Below are 15,491 nucleotides of genomic sequence, written 5' to 3'. Positions count from 1 at the left end.
GATATCCAATTTTTCTTTTTGGGTCACACCCGACGAAGCACAGGGGTTATCCTGGCTCATGCACTCAGGAATCACTCCTGGCGGTGCTCAGGGGACCCTATGGGATGCTGGGGATTGAACCCTGGTCGGCCAGATGCAAGGAAAACTCCCGACCTGCTGTGCTATTGCTCCAGTCTCTCATGGATATCCAATTAAATTAAAAAAAAAAAGTAATGTGGACTTCATGCCCAATTCAATCAGCTTAATCAATGACTGAATAAATAGCAGTTCTCCTACATTAAAAAAAAAGAAGAAGGGTTTGCCATGACCTAGAGAAGAAGGAAGGGGCGCCTTGGATGGAGGGGACAGTGGTGAGTTGTAAGGGGTGGGGGATGAGTACAATGGGAAGACAAGGAGTGGGCCCGGGCCAGGCCAGGTGGGACTGGGAGGTCGGGGAAGGTGTCTGGCCATACAATAACAATGGACTGAGTCTGCACTTTTGTTTTGGGTCACACTCAGCAATGCTCAGGGCTTCCTCCAGGCTCTTTACTCAGAGATCACTCCTGGTGGACTCAGGCAGTGGCGGACAGGGGGAGGGGGTGTGTTCCTTTGGGGTACTGGGAATCGAACTTGGGTCAGCCACGTGCAAGGCCCTACCTACTTTATTCTCTCCAGCTCAGCCCCTACTCCTGTTTCTTTGATGAAATTGCACAGTCATGTGATTTTTTTTCTTTTTGGGTCACACCCAGAGATGCTCGGGGGTTACTCCTGGCTCATGCACTGAGGAATTACTCCTGGCGGTGCTCAGGGGACCCTATGGGATGCTGGGAATCAAACCCGGGTCGGCCGTGTGCAAGGCAAACTCCCTACTCGCTGTGCTATCGCTCCAGCCCTCACCGTCATGTTAATGTAGACTTAACCCCAGTAACAGCGACAACACATAATGCAGCCGCCAGAGAAAGAAGATTGTGGGGGAGGGCGCTTGCTTTACATGTGGCCGGCCTGGGTCCCCTGAGCACCACCAGGAGTGATTCCTGAGTGTGTTGAGCCAGAAGTAACCCCTGAGCATCACCGGGCAAGGCCCCCCCACCAACACAAACTGAAAATAATTCAAAAGGGTTGACTTATCTTTTGGGAGGGCTGGAGCAATAACACAGCAGGTAGGGCGTTTGCCTTGCACGCAGCTGACATGGCTAACCAGAGTTCGATTCTTCCGCCCTTCTCGGAGAGCCCGGCAAGCTACCAAGAGTATCTCGCCCGCACAGCAAAGCCTGGTGAGCTACCCGTGACGTATTCGATATGCCAAACAGAGTAACAAGTCTCACCATGGAGACGTTACTGGGCCCACTCGAGCAAATCTATGAACAGTGGGAGGACAGTGATAGTGACAGAGATCTTTTGGGAGGATTTAAGTGGCAGTGTCCCTCACTAGGACACGCTATGTCTTTCTGAGAGATGGAGAAATGTCTGCTTGGGGGGGTTTGGGGGGTAGGTGGTTTCCAAATTGCAGGGCAATGCTGCCGTCTACTGTGGCAGGAAGGGCATAAGCAGGCAAGGCTGGAAAGGGGTCCCTGCAGCTCAGGTCGGGGGTGTGGCACTTGTGGTGAGTGACAAAGGGTGGTCCTTACCCGAGACAACAGCGAGATGGTGATTAGGACTTGAAACAGGGCAGTGGGTGGAGTGACAAGGGACAAGTAAGGACAAGGGACAGTGCGTTTATTGGGATGGAGAGAGATAGTACAGGGGTTGAGGTACATGCTTTTGCATCCTGCTGACCTGGCACCGTGGGGAGGGGGGGCTTTCCTGAGCAAAAAGGCAGGGAAGAGCCCCTGAGCACTGCTGGGTGTGGCCCAATATATAGACAGGTAAAGTTGAGAGCCTTTCTCAGAACAGGTTTAATCTGCAACTTACTAGAAAAATAACCTTCCAAAGAAACCTTGAAGTCTGATTTTGAAGAAGAGTCATGGGGGCTGGAAAGATAATGCAGTGGGTAAGGCATTTGCCTAGCACATGGCTGATCTGGGTTCAATTCCCGGAGCCCCATAGGGTCCCCAGGCCTTGCCAGGAGTGATCCTTGAAAACAGAGCCAGGACTAGGCTCTGAGCACTGTTGGATGTAGCCCCCCACCCAAAAAAAAAGAGAAAGGGAGGAAAAGAAAGGAAAAAAAAACAAAGAACGAATGGAAGGAAGAAAGAAGGAAGGAAAGGATGGAAGGAAAGAAAAAGAAAGAAAAAGAAAGAAAGAAAGAAAGAAAGAAAGAAAGAAAGAAGAAAGAAGAGGAAAAGAAGGGGAGGCAGGGAAAGAAGATGAAAGGAGAAGGAAGAAGTGGAAGAGGAGGAGGAGAAGGAAGGAGGAGGAGGAGAAAAGAAAAAGGAGAAGGAAGAAATAAAAAAGAAAAAGAAAGAAGAAAGAAAGAAAGAAAGAAAGAAAGAAGAGGAAAAGAAGGGGAGGCAGGGAAAGAGAAGATGAAAGGAGAAGGAAGAAGTGGAAGAGGAGGAGGAGAAGGAAGGAGGAGGAGGAGAAAAGAAAAAGGAGAAGGAAGAAATAAAAAAGAAAAAGAAAGAAGAAAGAAAGAAAGAAAGAAAAAGAAAGAAAGAAAGAAAGAAAGAAAGAAAGAAAGAACAGAACAGAACTGGTTGATGCGCTGTGGATGTGACTCAGCAGTAAAGAGACTTGCCTTGCAGGTCCTGGGTTTAATTTCTGGCATTGTCAAAAACCAGCCAATCACCCAAGCTGTGTACCGGCTCAACAGGTGGGTATACATCTGCATGTGTGTGCGGCCCAGGTCTGACTGCTGTGTCACATGACCCCTGAGAGACCCAGGAGCAACCTGAGCACAAAGCCTGATCCCTGCCAGGTACGGCCCCCAAACCAAAAATAATTTAAAAAAATTAAAAGCAATTAAAAAGACTGAGAGAAAGAACTCGCTGCTTCCAGGAACTTAATTCCGTTACAGGGTAACAGTGTTTTTATTGCATTGTCATTTTCTTTATTTTTGTTTTCCTGGCCACGCCCCGCGATGCTTCCTAAGCACTCCTGGCGGTGCTCGGGGATCGACCGTGTGCAAGGCAACTGCTCTGTCCTCTAACCCTTTGAATTACTTGTCACTGTGGGGATAGAGCAGCGCTCACCGTCACCCCAGCAACTGCCACCCCAGGGGCCGCCAGCAACTAGAAAGCCGGGTTGGGAGAAGGTGCGCAGGCGCACTAGCCAGCCCGCGGCCGGCGGAGGTGGGACTAGAGGCTCGTCTAAAGGACAGCTCTTGCAGCCAATCGAGGGGCGCGGCGCGGAGGCCTCCTTCCGGGAGGCGGCGGCGCCGGCCGGAAGTCGCGTTTGGGCGGCGGCGGCGGTGGCGGAGGCGGCGGCTTGCGGAGTAAAACGGGAGCTGCGGTGAGTGGGCGGGGGACGGGGCGACTTGGCCGAGCCCCGGCGCGTCTCGACCGGGGCCCACGGGAGACCCGCGGGCGCGCGTGGGGCGGAGTGTCCCGTCGGGGGTCTCGAAAGTGAGGGGGGGTGTCTCTCCCCCTGAGCCGCTCTTGAGGTGGAGCTTGGAGCGGGGGCTGAGGCCGGGGAAGGCGCCGGGAGGCCCGAGAGGTGGCCACTCGGAGGGCCCTGGAACGTCCAGCCGGTCTCCTGCGGGGAACTGGGGTCCTTAGGGTGGGCGCGCGGGAAGCCCCGCCCCGTCGATGAGGTCACGCCCACTACCACGAAGCCACGCCCCTACCGGCCAGACTGAGGCGGCTTTCGCGAAGCCACGCCTACTTGCCTGCGGCCACGCCCCTGCCAACCAGACTCAGGCCGCTTTCGCGAAGCCACACCTACTCGCGCGCGGCCACGCCCCCGTCAACCAGGCTCAGGTTGCCTTCGTGAAGCCACGCCTACTTTCATGAAGCCACGCCTCCTGCACGGTCGGGCAGGGGGAGGGGACTCAGGCTTAGGTCTGGGGGCTGGAGGAGAATGGGGGGACGGTTGGGACCACTGAGGCTGGTGAGGGCAGGGGTGGACATGTGAGAGCCTCAGGGTGAAGGCCAGGCAAGTCAAATCAGTATCATTTTCCTCTGCAAATTTGGTTTTGCATAAAAGTGAAAAGAGGTGCCCCCACCCCCTAGCAACACCTGATGTTAACCCCCCAACCCCCAAAATGGGGGATCAGGGGCTGGAGCAATAGTACAGCGGGTAGGGCATTCGCTTTTCACGCGGCCAACCCGGGTTCGATTCCCAGTATCCCATAGGGTCCCCTGAGCACCGCCAGGGGTAATTCCTGAGTGCAGAGCCAGGAGTAACCCCTGTGCATCGCTGGGTGTGACCCAAAAAGCAAAAAAAAAAAGGGGGGGGGAATCTTGAAAATCACCCGAGAACCCTGGGCACTCGCCTACAGAGGGGCACCCTGCCCACCCTTAAAGCAAGTTTTGGATCAGGTGTTGGTTAGGATCTGGTATGTCCTGGTCTCAGCTCTGGGGGTCTGCGGAGGAAGTGAGAGCGAGTGGTCCAGAGGGCATCCAGGGCTTTTCCTTGGGTGCTGAGAAGAGCGAACGGAGCCGTAGCACCCTGTGCTTCCTGCTGCCACTGCTGCAGGTGGGAGAAATGGGGAGTCGGGGATTAGTAGTTTGGAAGACAACTTTGTCTGCATCTGGGCTACCTCTCCTTCCCCCCCCCCCCACCAGTGTTCACCCTCCAGTGTACCCTTCCACACGGGGTCGATTTATCCAGCCCTCCTCCTGGAAGTTCTGGGTTTATTTCCAGCTGTGCCTGCTCTGTCCAGCAGTGGTCCATCCAGGACAGTGCCTCTGTGGCATCAGCTTCCAACCTTGGGGTGCCGTCCACTCTGGCGCCTGTGAATCTTTGTTTTCCTTTACCATCAGGTAGGGGTGTGTGTGTGTGTGTGTGTGTGTGTGTGTGTGTGTGTGGGACTTGGGCAGGGCAGTATACTGACCCCCCCACCTCCCGAAGGGTAGGTGGGTTGGCTTCTGTGGGTTCCAGAGTGAGTGGACGCTGTCCATCTGGAAGGACATCTGGAACCCTCCACGGGAGGTATGCAGGGTTTGAAGGCTGATGGGGAGCTGGAGCCCTCTCAGTCGCTGAGCTAAATGGTCCCCTTCAGATTTGCTGATGAAAGTGTATTCATCGGGCTGGAGCCATAGTCCAGCAGGTCGCTGACTCGGCGTTCAATTCCCAGCACTCCATATGGTCCCCTGAGCCCTGCCAGGAGTGATCCCTGGAGCACAGTCAGGAGTTACGCCCGAGCAACACTCAGATATGAACAAGTGTGTTGGTCTGAATAATTTCCCAACTTTATTTCACATTTGCATTTCCTCCATTTTTTATTGAGAGGAAATCCGTTCATGGGTGGGGAACGTGTGTGGAGCACAGACCCTGCGTGTGGGAGCTGGGGTTCTCACCCCCAGCACCCCAGATATGGGTCAGATTGCAGCACCAGCAAATACAGTTCTCTGGGGCGCCTCTCAGGCCTGGTTTGGGGGGTCTGGAGGAGGAACTGTGTGTCTTCGGGCATCATGTCTGGAAACGATTGTGCTTTCCTTCTAGTGGAGATGGAGTTGGAAAAGAGATGTTAAAAAAAGAAAATTAAAGTAGGGTCAGAGAAGTGGGACAAGGGGTCTGGGTGCCTGTCCACAGCCAGCCGTGGTTCAGTCCTCACCACTGTATGGTCCCCTGAGCACTAATGGGCATGCCCCACCCCGCTTCCGAAAGAAACTAATTTTTCCAGTGCTGGCCCTTGTTAGCTTATGAAGAGTTTTCTACTAGAAAGCTGGACTCTTTTTTTTTTAATTTAATTTTATTTTTATAAAGTTTATAATCATAAAGTTCACAATAATTTATTACATTCAATATTCCAACGTCGATCCCACCACCATTACACCTTCCCATCACCATTTTGAATTTTCTCAACCATCACTCAAGCATGTAGCTTAGCTGGGGTCCTCTTAACCAGTCTTCCATCCTTTTTTTTTTTGCCTTTTGGGTCACACCCGGCAATGCTCAGGGGTTCCTCCTGCCTCTGCACTTAGGAATTACCCCTGGCGGTGCTCAGGGGACCCTATGGGATGCTGGGATTCAAACCCGCGTGCCAGGAAAACGCCTTACCCATTTATCCAACCCCCATCCTTTCTTTTTTAAGTTTTGGGTCACACCAGGCAGTGCTCGGGGGTTACCCTGGTCCTGTGCTCAGGAATCCCTCCTAGAGGGCCTCAGGGGATGCTGGGGACTGAACCCAGTCCTCTGTGTGCACAGCAAGTGCCCTCCCTGCTATACTGTCCCTCTAGCCCCCCTGCGTTTCCTGTGTATTTCTGTGTGTGGTTTTGTAGTCAGATCTCTGGGTCTGGTGGTGGCCTCCAAGCTTGTCGTTTGTGCTCATCATTGTCCTTGACGCCCTGCAGCAGCAGTAGCATGAGGGCCCGGTTTCCCACCTATCCCTGGACGGTAGTGGGGTGTGGGGGTCTGGCCCTCCCCCGCCCCCGAGCCTCCCGTGCTGACCACCCTGTGCATGGGCCTTGCTCTGGCTCAGACACAGTTGTCTGCACACTCAGATGGAGTTTTGTCTTGTCGTGGGACTTGGGCACAAGGGAGAAAGTACTTATAGCAGCAGACGGCCATCGGTAATTGCAGCCTTAGAGACTAAGGAGGTGGTTTGGTCCTAGATCCCAAACTGCGGGGGGGTGGGGGGGTGGGAGGGGAGAGGGGAAGAACCAAAAAAGGAGAGAAGGAACCCCAGAAGGGAAGTTGGTGGCCCATGATGGGACCTTTTGGCATCCCCGTGCTAAATCTTGGGTCTGCTTCAAACCGCACACCCTACCCATACTCCAAGATTACCACACTGCATTTAATAGGGTTCAAAGTGGGAGGCAGGGGCCAGAGTGATAGCATAGCGGGTAGGGCGTTTGCCTTGCACGCGGCTGACCCGGGTTCAATCCCCGGCATCCCATAGGGTCCCCCAAGCACCGCCAGGAGTAATTTCTGAGTGCAAAGCCAGGAGTAACCCCTGAGCATTGCTGGGTGTGACCCAAAAAGCAAAAAAAAAAAAAAAAAAGTGGGAGGCAACCAATCTTAGAGGGAAATATACAACTTTATTTTACAGATATATATATGTATATGTATGTATACACACACACACACAGAAGGCTAAAACCTTTAACAACATGTTACCTCTTATAGAAGGGCTTAATGGGCCCTGGGTGAAATACAACAACCTCCACACTCTTTCCCCGAAGGATACTTTTCTTGTCGTGTTTTCAGCGGTTTTTCATGACCAACAATACCAAATACGATTTCGGTTCTGCTTTGGGGCAGGGGTTGGGGTGTGGGATGGAAACATCCGAAATACGGTGCTGGGAAGGTGTCAAGGTGGTGGGATCGGTGTCCGAATATCACATGTCATGAAAGACTGTCAACCACAAAATTTAAAAAAAAATTGTAAAAAAAAATATTGTAAAACAAGAAAAAAATCTCTTGGGGTCTGTCCCGTAGGTCCGTCGTCCGCCGGCCGCGATGGGGGAGCCCCAGCAGGTGAGCGCCCTGCCCCCGCCGCCCATGCAGTACATCAAGGAGTACACGGACGAGAACGTGCAGGAGGGGCTGGCACCCAAGCCCCCGCCGCCCGTCAAGGACAGCTACATGATGTTCGGCAACCAGTTCCAGTGCGACGACCTCATCATCCGGCCGCTGGAGAGCCAGGGCATCGAGCGGCTGCACCCGCTGCAGTTCGACCACAAGAAGGAGCTGCGCAAGCTCAACATGTCCATCCTCGTCAACTTCCTGGACCTGCTGGACATCCTCATCCGCAGCCCCGGCAGCCTCAAGCGCGAGGAGAAGCTGGAGGACCTCAAGCTGCTCTTCGTGCACGTCCACCACCTCATCAACGAGTACCGGCCCCACCAGGCCCGCGAGACGCTGCGCGTCATGATGGAGGTGCAGAAGCGCCAGCGCCTCGAGACGGCCGAGCGCTTCCAGAAGCACCTGGAGCGCGTCGTCGAGATGATCCAGACCTGCCTGGCCTCGCTGCCCGACGACCTGGCCCCCGCCGAGGCCGGCGCGCGCGTCAAGGCCGAGCCCATGGAGGCCGAGGAGGGGGGCGGCGGTGGTGGCGGCGGAGGTGGCGGTGGTGGTGGTGGTGGTGGCGGCGGCGGGCCCGGCAAGAGTGACCCGCAGAGGGACAGCGCCGGCCACCGGCGGGACCAGATCCTGGAGAAGGACGCAGCCTTGTGTATCTTGATCGACGACATGAATGAAAGGCCCTGAGGGAGGGAGGCGGGTCTGGCTGTGTGTGTGTGTGTGTGTGTGTGAGAGAGAGAGAGAGAGAGAGAGAGAGAGAGAGAGAGAGAAGGACGTGGTGGCATTGTGTCTTGATCAGCCTGGTGTGTCTTGATCGATGACATGAATGAAAGGCCCTGAGGGAGGGAGGCGGGTCTGGCTGTGTGTGTGTGTGTGTGTGTGTGTGTGTGTGTGTGTGAGAGAGAGAGAGAGAAAGAGAGAGAGAGAAAGACGTGGTGGCATTGTGTGTCTTGATCAGCCTGGTGTGTCTTGATCGATGACATGAATGAAAGGCCCTGAGGGAGGGAGGCGGGTCTGGCTCTGTGTGTGTGTGTGTGTGTGTGTGTGTGTGTGTGTGTGTGTGTGTGTGTAAGAAGGACACGGCCTTGTGGCCTTGTAACTTGATCGCGACCTTGTGTGTCTTGATCAGCCTGGTGTGTCTTGATCGATGACATGAATGAAAGACCGTGTGTGTGTGTGTGTGTGTGTGTGTATGAGTGAACACCCCCCACCCCCTCAGTTACTTGACCTCATACATCAGTTTTGTTTGTGCTGGGCCATTCTTCACAGAGAGGCGAGTGCGAGTCCCAGGACAGGCCCACCTCCTGCACGTCGTGGGCAGTGAGGGGGTTGCTGGCTAGTGCGAGTGCCCCCGGCGAGCCCCTTGGGGCGCAGAGCCAGCTGCTTCGAGGCCGGCATTCCTGTGTCCTGTCTTGGGAGAGGCGGGGGAACGTGCAAGAGGCCCCCTCCCCATCAGAGCTCAATCAGAAGGGTCGATTGGCTCGAGGAACGGTAAATCCCGGCTGTGAAGCTGAATAAATGTGAAATTCAAGTTCCACCGTTTCGCGCAGTGTCTCAACAGACGCCGTGGGAGAAGGAGCAGGGCCCCACAGCGGTTTAAAGTGATGTCAGTGGCCAGAGTGGTAGCACAGTGGGTAAGGCCTTTGCCTTGTACGTGGCTGACCCGGTTTTGACTCCCATCGTCCCTAGGGTCTCCCAAGCACCGCCAGGAATAATTCCTGTGTGTAGAGCCAAGAGTAACCCCTGAGCATGACCGGGTGTGACCCAAAAAGCACAAGAAAAAAGTAACTTTTTCAGGCTTCCTTTGATGGCTTCTGACAGAGCTGCTCCCAGCCTGGTGCTTGGGGACCCTCCCAGGCTGGGATCTGATCGAGCCTGGGGCTTTGGCGTGCAGAGCTCTGAGCTGTCTCCTTGACTGTCTCTGCCTCTCACTGCTAACTCTGACGGTGCCTTCTGTCACTTTTCTTTTCAGTCTCATCTATCTTAGGAGTTAAAAGTCTGTGATGAACTTCCTTTAAAACTTAGGTGGGACTTGCAGGCTGAGCCTCCAGTCGGGCAGGGGAGGGTAAAGTGTGGAAAGGGCGGGAGGGGGGTGTGTTGGGTGGTAGGGGAAAGACTCTTAGGTGTCCCCGAGCCTTCCCCGATGGCATTACCTCTCACTCCCTGTGTCTCTAAAGCCTGTGACAAAGCAAGTCCTGGGCCCAGCTGGGTCTGGACCAAACACCCACCCCTAAAAAGAAAATTCCAGGAAGTTAGAAAAAATAAGATTCCAAGAAGCCATGTGTCTTTGTGTGTGTGTGTGTGTGTGTTTTCCAGGGCTGGAGCAATAGGACAGTGGGGGAGGGGGCATTCACCTTGCATTTGGCCAACCCGGCATCTTTCCCTAGTGCCCCATTTTGTCCGCTGAGCCTGCTAGGGGTGATCCCTGACCCCTGAGCACTGTCACATGTGGCCCCAAAGCCAAGTAGAGAATTGACATTGAGTTGAGATATAAAATCAATTACTGACTGCCTTACGATTCCTTGCAGATTTACCACAACATTCAAAGTCATGGCATTATTTGTAAAGGAAGGGGTGCGTGTGTGTGTGTGTGTGTGTGTGTGTGTATGTGCGCGTGTGCATGTGTGTCCTGTCAATTCTGCACATATTTGACCTCAGCACCACATAGGATTCCCTGAGCACCGCCAGGAGTGATCCTTGAGCACCACTGGGTATGACCCCTCCCCCCCACCAAAAAAAGAAAAGGAAAAAAACTTGATAGCTTATGGGTTGTGGAAAAGCAGATCACTGACTAGATTTGGTTCATTGGATTTTATTTTTATTATTTTTTAGTGAATCACCATGAGATAGTTACAGACTTACCAAATTTCATGATTACATTTCAGTCATACAATGATCGGATACCCATCCGTCCACCAGTGCCCATTCTCCACCACCAATGTTCCCAATAACCCTCCCACCACCCCCACCCCTCCATGGGTGGTTGGATTTTATTTATTTTTGCTTTTTGGGTCACACCCAGCGATTCACAGGGGATACTCCTGGCTCTGCACTCAGAGTCACCCCTGGTGGTGCTCAGGGCACCGTATGGGATGCTGGGAATGGAACCCGGGTCAGGCGCGTGCAAGGCAGACGCCCTACCTGCTGTGCTATCGCTCCAGCCCCGTGGTTGGATTTTAAACCTGGTCATAAGAACTACTGCAACAGAAACGACATGAGGATTGTTTTCATTCTTGAAGTCTCATGACTGCAGGGCACTTGGCGGGTTTTCCGGCGTCTTGGTAAGGCCTGAGACAGGGTGACAGTGTGCCTCCCAAGGGGCCTTTGCTGTAGGGCCGGAGAGAGACCACAACCGGGAGGGCGCTGGCCTCGGCATGCCGCCGACCGGGGCTTGATCCCTGGCACCCCATATGATCCCCTGTGCGTCACCAGGAGTGATTCTCGAGTGCAGAGCCAGAGCATCCCTGGGTGTGGCCCCAAACCAAAAAACCAAGGAATCTCGCATTTGGTACTTAGAACTAATGGAATTGCTGGTCTCGAGCTGCAGTGTGAGGAGTCTGCCACTAGGTGGCAATGTTGCCTTGGGTTTAGGTGCAGCCGACCCAGCAGCCTCCGGGAAACCCCGAAGTGCTGTGAACAGCGGGAGTTTAAGTCTTGGGTCAAGCGTTGCTCCACAAATGGTGTTCTCCCGTGAGAGACCCGGCCCCTTGGCCACGTACCTTTCTCTCTTGAACATATATTTATCTCTTTCTCTCCCCTCACACCTTAATAAGCTTCAATAAAAACTTATCTTGGGCTGGAGCGATAACACAGTGGGCAGGGCCTTGCACGCGGCCGACCTGGGTTCAATTCATAGCATCCCATATGGTCCCCTGAGCACTGCCAGGAGTAACTCCTGAGCACAGGGCCAGGAGTAACCCCTGTGCATCGTTGAGTGTGACCCCCAAAAGCAAATAAATAATTTAAAAATTAAAAAAAAAGCATATTGCTTCACACATGCGCACACACGCACACAGGAATTGCATCAAGGGTACAGCAGGTAGGGCACTTGCCTTGCATGCGGCTGACCCGGGTTCGACCCCCAGCATCCTGTAGAGTAGGAACCCCACCAGGAGTGATTCCTGAGTGCAGAGCCAGGAGGAAGCCCAGTGCACCGCCATGTCTGAGGTGTGACTCCCCCCCCCCCCCCAACAAAAAATTTTAAAAAAGAGAGCCTTTTTTCGTGAAAGAGAATTCTTTTTCTTATCATCAACACTAGGTGACTCTTGAAGAAAGATGATTATTCTTGGGCCTGGGGAATCACTCAGTGAGTTAATGCCTGCAGGAGGCCGGTTCGATCCTCACGTTGGTCCTTTGAGCACCCATGGGACCACCTTCCAGTCACTGAGCTGTGAATAGCTCCCGGGTACCCCTGGGTATCTCTGCCCCCTATTCCCTCACCCCTACACACAAATGATTAATCGTGGGTTTGGTTTAGCTTATGAACATAAAACTCAAATTTTATTTTTCTCGGGGTGGCGGTCTGTGTGTGCTGGGGGCAGGGGGCACACTGGGTGGTGCTCAGCGCCCATTTCTGGCTCTATGCTGAGGGATCACTCCTGGCAGGGCTAGGGGAAATCCCACATGGGGCCAGGGATAGATTCCGGGTCAGCTGGATGCAAGGCAAGCGCCTTAACGAATGCTCTATCTCTCCATCCCTGAATCACGGTTTCCTTTTTTTTTTTTTTCTTTTTGAGTCACACCTGGGGATGCTTAGGGGTTACTCCTGGCTCTGCCCTCAGGAATCACTCCTGGCGGTGCTCAGGGGACCCTATGGGATGCTGGGAATCGAACCCGGGTCGGCCACATGCAAGGCAGACGCCCTCCCTGCTGTGCTATTGCTCCAGCCCATGGTTTTCTTAATTAGTGCCCATCTTGGTGGGTGCATCAGAGCGGGAGGGAAAGCATCTCCCTGCGCCAGCGCCTGTGAACCTTATTAGTCCCTAGCAGCATCGTCTGCGCCTGCGCTGAGGAACGCGTATCCTCCTGCCCAAGGCTCAGCCTCCCAGCTTCCAGGGTTTGAGTCACTGCGGTTGACAGGGGAGAGGGACCAACCAAAGCAGGAAGGGGACACAATAGCAAAAATGAAAGAGATGCCCCAACCCTAAGTTACGCGTAGAAAGAAACAGGAAAATGTGGTCAGCCAGCGTACATTTGCAAGTGTGGACACACTACGCGATTGTCTCTGGAACAGAGAGCATGTACAGGTGGGACAAGAACTTGTCCACTGCACAATATTCTTGGCCACTCCCCGCCCCCAAAGAAACAGGTCTAGAGAAACTTGCCAATACTAGTTTAAAAACAGGAAACCCTGGGGCTGGAGTGATAGTATAGCAGGGAGGGCATTTGCCTTACACACAGCCAACCTGGGTTTGATTCCCAGCATCCCATTGGGTCCCCCGAGCACCGCCAGGAGTAATTCCTGAGTGCAGAGCTAGGAGTAATCCCTGAGCACCGCTGGGTGTGACACACGAAGCCAAAATAAACAAATAAAAATAAGAAACCCAGCTGGAGTATGGGGTAGGGGTGCGGGGAAAGGAGGGGAAATTAGGGCACTTCCCTTGCACGCGGTCATCCTGGATTTGATACCCGGCATCTCTTAGGGGGCTTCGAGCACTGCCAAGAGTGATTCCTGAATGCAGATCCAGGAACACTGCCAGATGTTACCTCCCCAAAACCAAAAAATAAATAAAATTGTGCAGAGACACAAAGTTAAGAGGTACTTTTTATTTTTCAATTGGGTAAATTTTATTTTTTTTGCTTTTTGGGTTCACACCCGGCAACGCACAAGGGTTATTCCTGGCTCATGCACTCAGAAATTGCTCCTGGCAGTGCTCGGAGGACCCTATGGGATGCTGGGAATTGAACCCAGGTCAGCCTCGTGCAAGGCAAACGCCCTACCCATTGTACTATCACTCTGGCCCACAATTGGGTGATTCCTAAGGGTGCTTCAAGGACGGTGTGTGCTGGGGGTAGAGTCTGTGGCTGACAGACGCAAGGCTCAGCCCTGTGTGCCGGGCTCTTCTGCTCCCCAGGAGACCCTTTATTATTTAAAAAATATATTTTTGCGGTACTGGGGTTCACAACCAGATCTGCCTGTGAGGAACCCTTTATTAATTATTTTTTTAAAGTTTTAGAATTGAGTATCCACAAGATATTCATTACATTACAAAGCTACTCATGTTGGGATTTCAGTCATACAATGACTCAACACTCATCCCTCCACCAGTATACATGTATGCATTTCCCACCACCACCACCAATGGCCCCATTTCCTTCCCACCATCCCCCAATACCCTCCCTCCCCCACCCCCGCCCCTAGGGTAGGCACTTTTCTTCTTTCTCTCTCTCTCCGTTTGTGCTTTATGGTTTGCAATAGAGGTACTAAGAGGTTATCATGTTTGTTCAGGGTGTTCAGTTTTTTTTTTTCAACTGGGTGGCAGCTTTGGGGTGTGGACATGACTACTGAGGCTTCTGGAAATACACGGAGGTGGGGGGAGGTAGCCCATCCCGACCTTGAGAAAGCCTGTAGATTTCAGTCACAAAACCCACGTAACCCACGTACCCAAATTTTCAGCAGATTTATATCTCGTTGGGGTCCATCCAGAGACGGTGGAGTCTGGGCAGGGGCATGACAATGATTTTGGATTGTGGTAGCAAGTGGCTGCCGGTGGGGTTCTGCTGGAACCCTTTATTATAGTCACAGATCACAGATCATCCTGTTATTCGTCGATTGCCTTGAGCAGGCCCCAGTAATGTCTCCTTCATCCTAGCCCTGAGATTATATTCAAGACTCTTTAGGAGAATGAGACCCATCCTTGTTACTGGTATTTGGCATATTGGGTACACCACGGGGAGTTTGCCAGACTCTGCCATGTGGGCAGGCTACATTCGGTAGCCTGCCAGTTTGTCAAAGTAGGAATGAGATGTCATAATAAGATGTCGCGTGGCCGCGAATGCGGCCGCGCGGTTCCGGGAGCTGGTTTTTATAGTCTCTGAGTCTTGGCCGCTGATGGGATTACACGGCGCCAGGGGGCCAGTTGGTGGGTGTGACCCCCGCCTACTGGAATTTGGAGGATCTGGGTGGAGGATGCTCCACCAATATACCAATATACTTTATTATATATACTTTATTATAGTAAATATACTTTATTATAGCATATAATATACTTTATTATATATACTTTATATATACTTTATTATATAATATACTTTATTATATATAATATACTTTATTATATATACACCAATATACTTTATTATAGTAAAGGTAAAGGTAAAGGCCCTCCCGTTGATCGTCGATTTGCTCGAGCGGGCCCAGTAACGTCTCCATTGGAGACTTTGTTGTTACTGTGTCTGGCATATCAAATACTCTCGGTAGCTTGCCGGGCTCTCCGAGAGGGGCAGAGGAATCGAACTTGGGTTGGCCATGTTGGCCGCTTGTAAGGCGAACGCCCTACTGCTGTGCTATCGCTCCAGTAAAAAAAATTTTTTTTGGCAGTGTTGGGGCTCGCATCCTGAAGGTGCTCGTAGGACCCTATGGGATGCTGGGTATCGAACCCAGGTCGGCCGCATGCAAGGCAAATGCCTTACCCACTGTGCTATCACTCCAGCCCCCTTCTTTGAATTTTCTTGAATTTCACAAGCATCAGTGCCCAGGGCTTCCTCTTGGCCCTGAGCTCAAGCATCACTCCTGATGGCGTGTGGGGATGGAACCCAGAGGGGTTCTGTGGATCAGGCGGGCGCCCCACCCTCTGCGCCGTCTCCCTGCTCGCTGTGTTTCCTCTTTGTTCTTGCCAGGCAGTTTCCAGGCTAGAGGTGGAGCTCTCCCCCCCACCCCCCACTCCCCACTCCCCACTCTTGTTTTCCTGACCTCCGAGGTGCGTGAAAGCCCCTAATTTCCATTT

General features: G+C 52.9%; 1 protein-coding gene across 1 annotated transcript; it reads left to right on the top strand.

Annotated features, from left to right (window-relative positions):
* Positions 1–3,316: 3,316 nt before the first annotated feature.
* On the top strand, positions 3,317–8,300 carry MED7 (mediator complex subunit 7). The gene is made up of 2 exons (XM_056113069.1): positions 3,317–3,369; positions 7,462–8,300. Exon 2 carries the CDS (start codon positions 7,483–7,485, stop codon positions 8,230–8,232), a length of 750 nt encoding a protein of 249 aa, XP_055969044.1. The 5' UTR covers positions 3,317–3,369; positions 7,462–7,482; the 3' UTR covers positions 8,233–8,300.
* The last annotated feature ends 7,191 nt before the right edge of the window (positions 8,301–15,491 follow it).

The sequence above is a fragment of the Sorex fumeus genome, unplaced genomic scaffold (assembly GCF_029834395.1).
Source record: "Sorex fumeus unplaced genomic scaffold, SorFum_2.1 ptg000019l, whole genome shotgun sequence".
Lineage (NCBI taxonomy): Eukaryota > Metazoa > Chordata > Mammalia > Eulipotyphla > Soricidae > Sorex > Sorex fumeus.
Note: the sequence above shows the minus strand (reverse complement) of the source record. Positions and strands in the feature narration are given on the sequence as shown.

Excerpts from the sequence above, each read along its gene's own strand:
- MED7 (XM_056113069.1), top strand. The coding sequence starts at position 7,483 with ATGGGGGAGCCCCAGCAGGTGAGCGCCCTGCCCCCGCCGCCCATGCAG.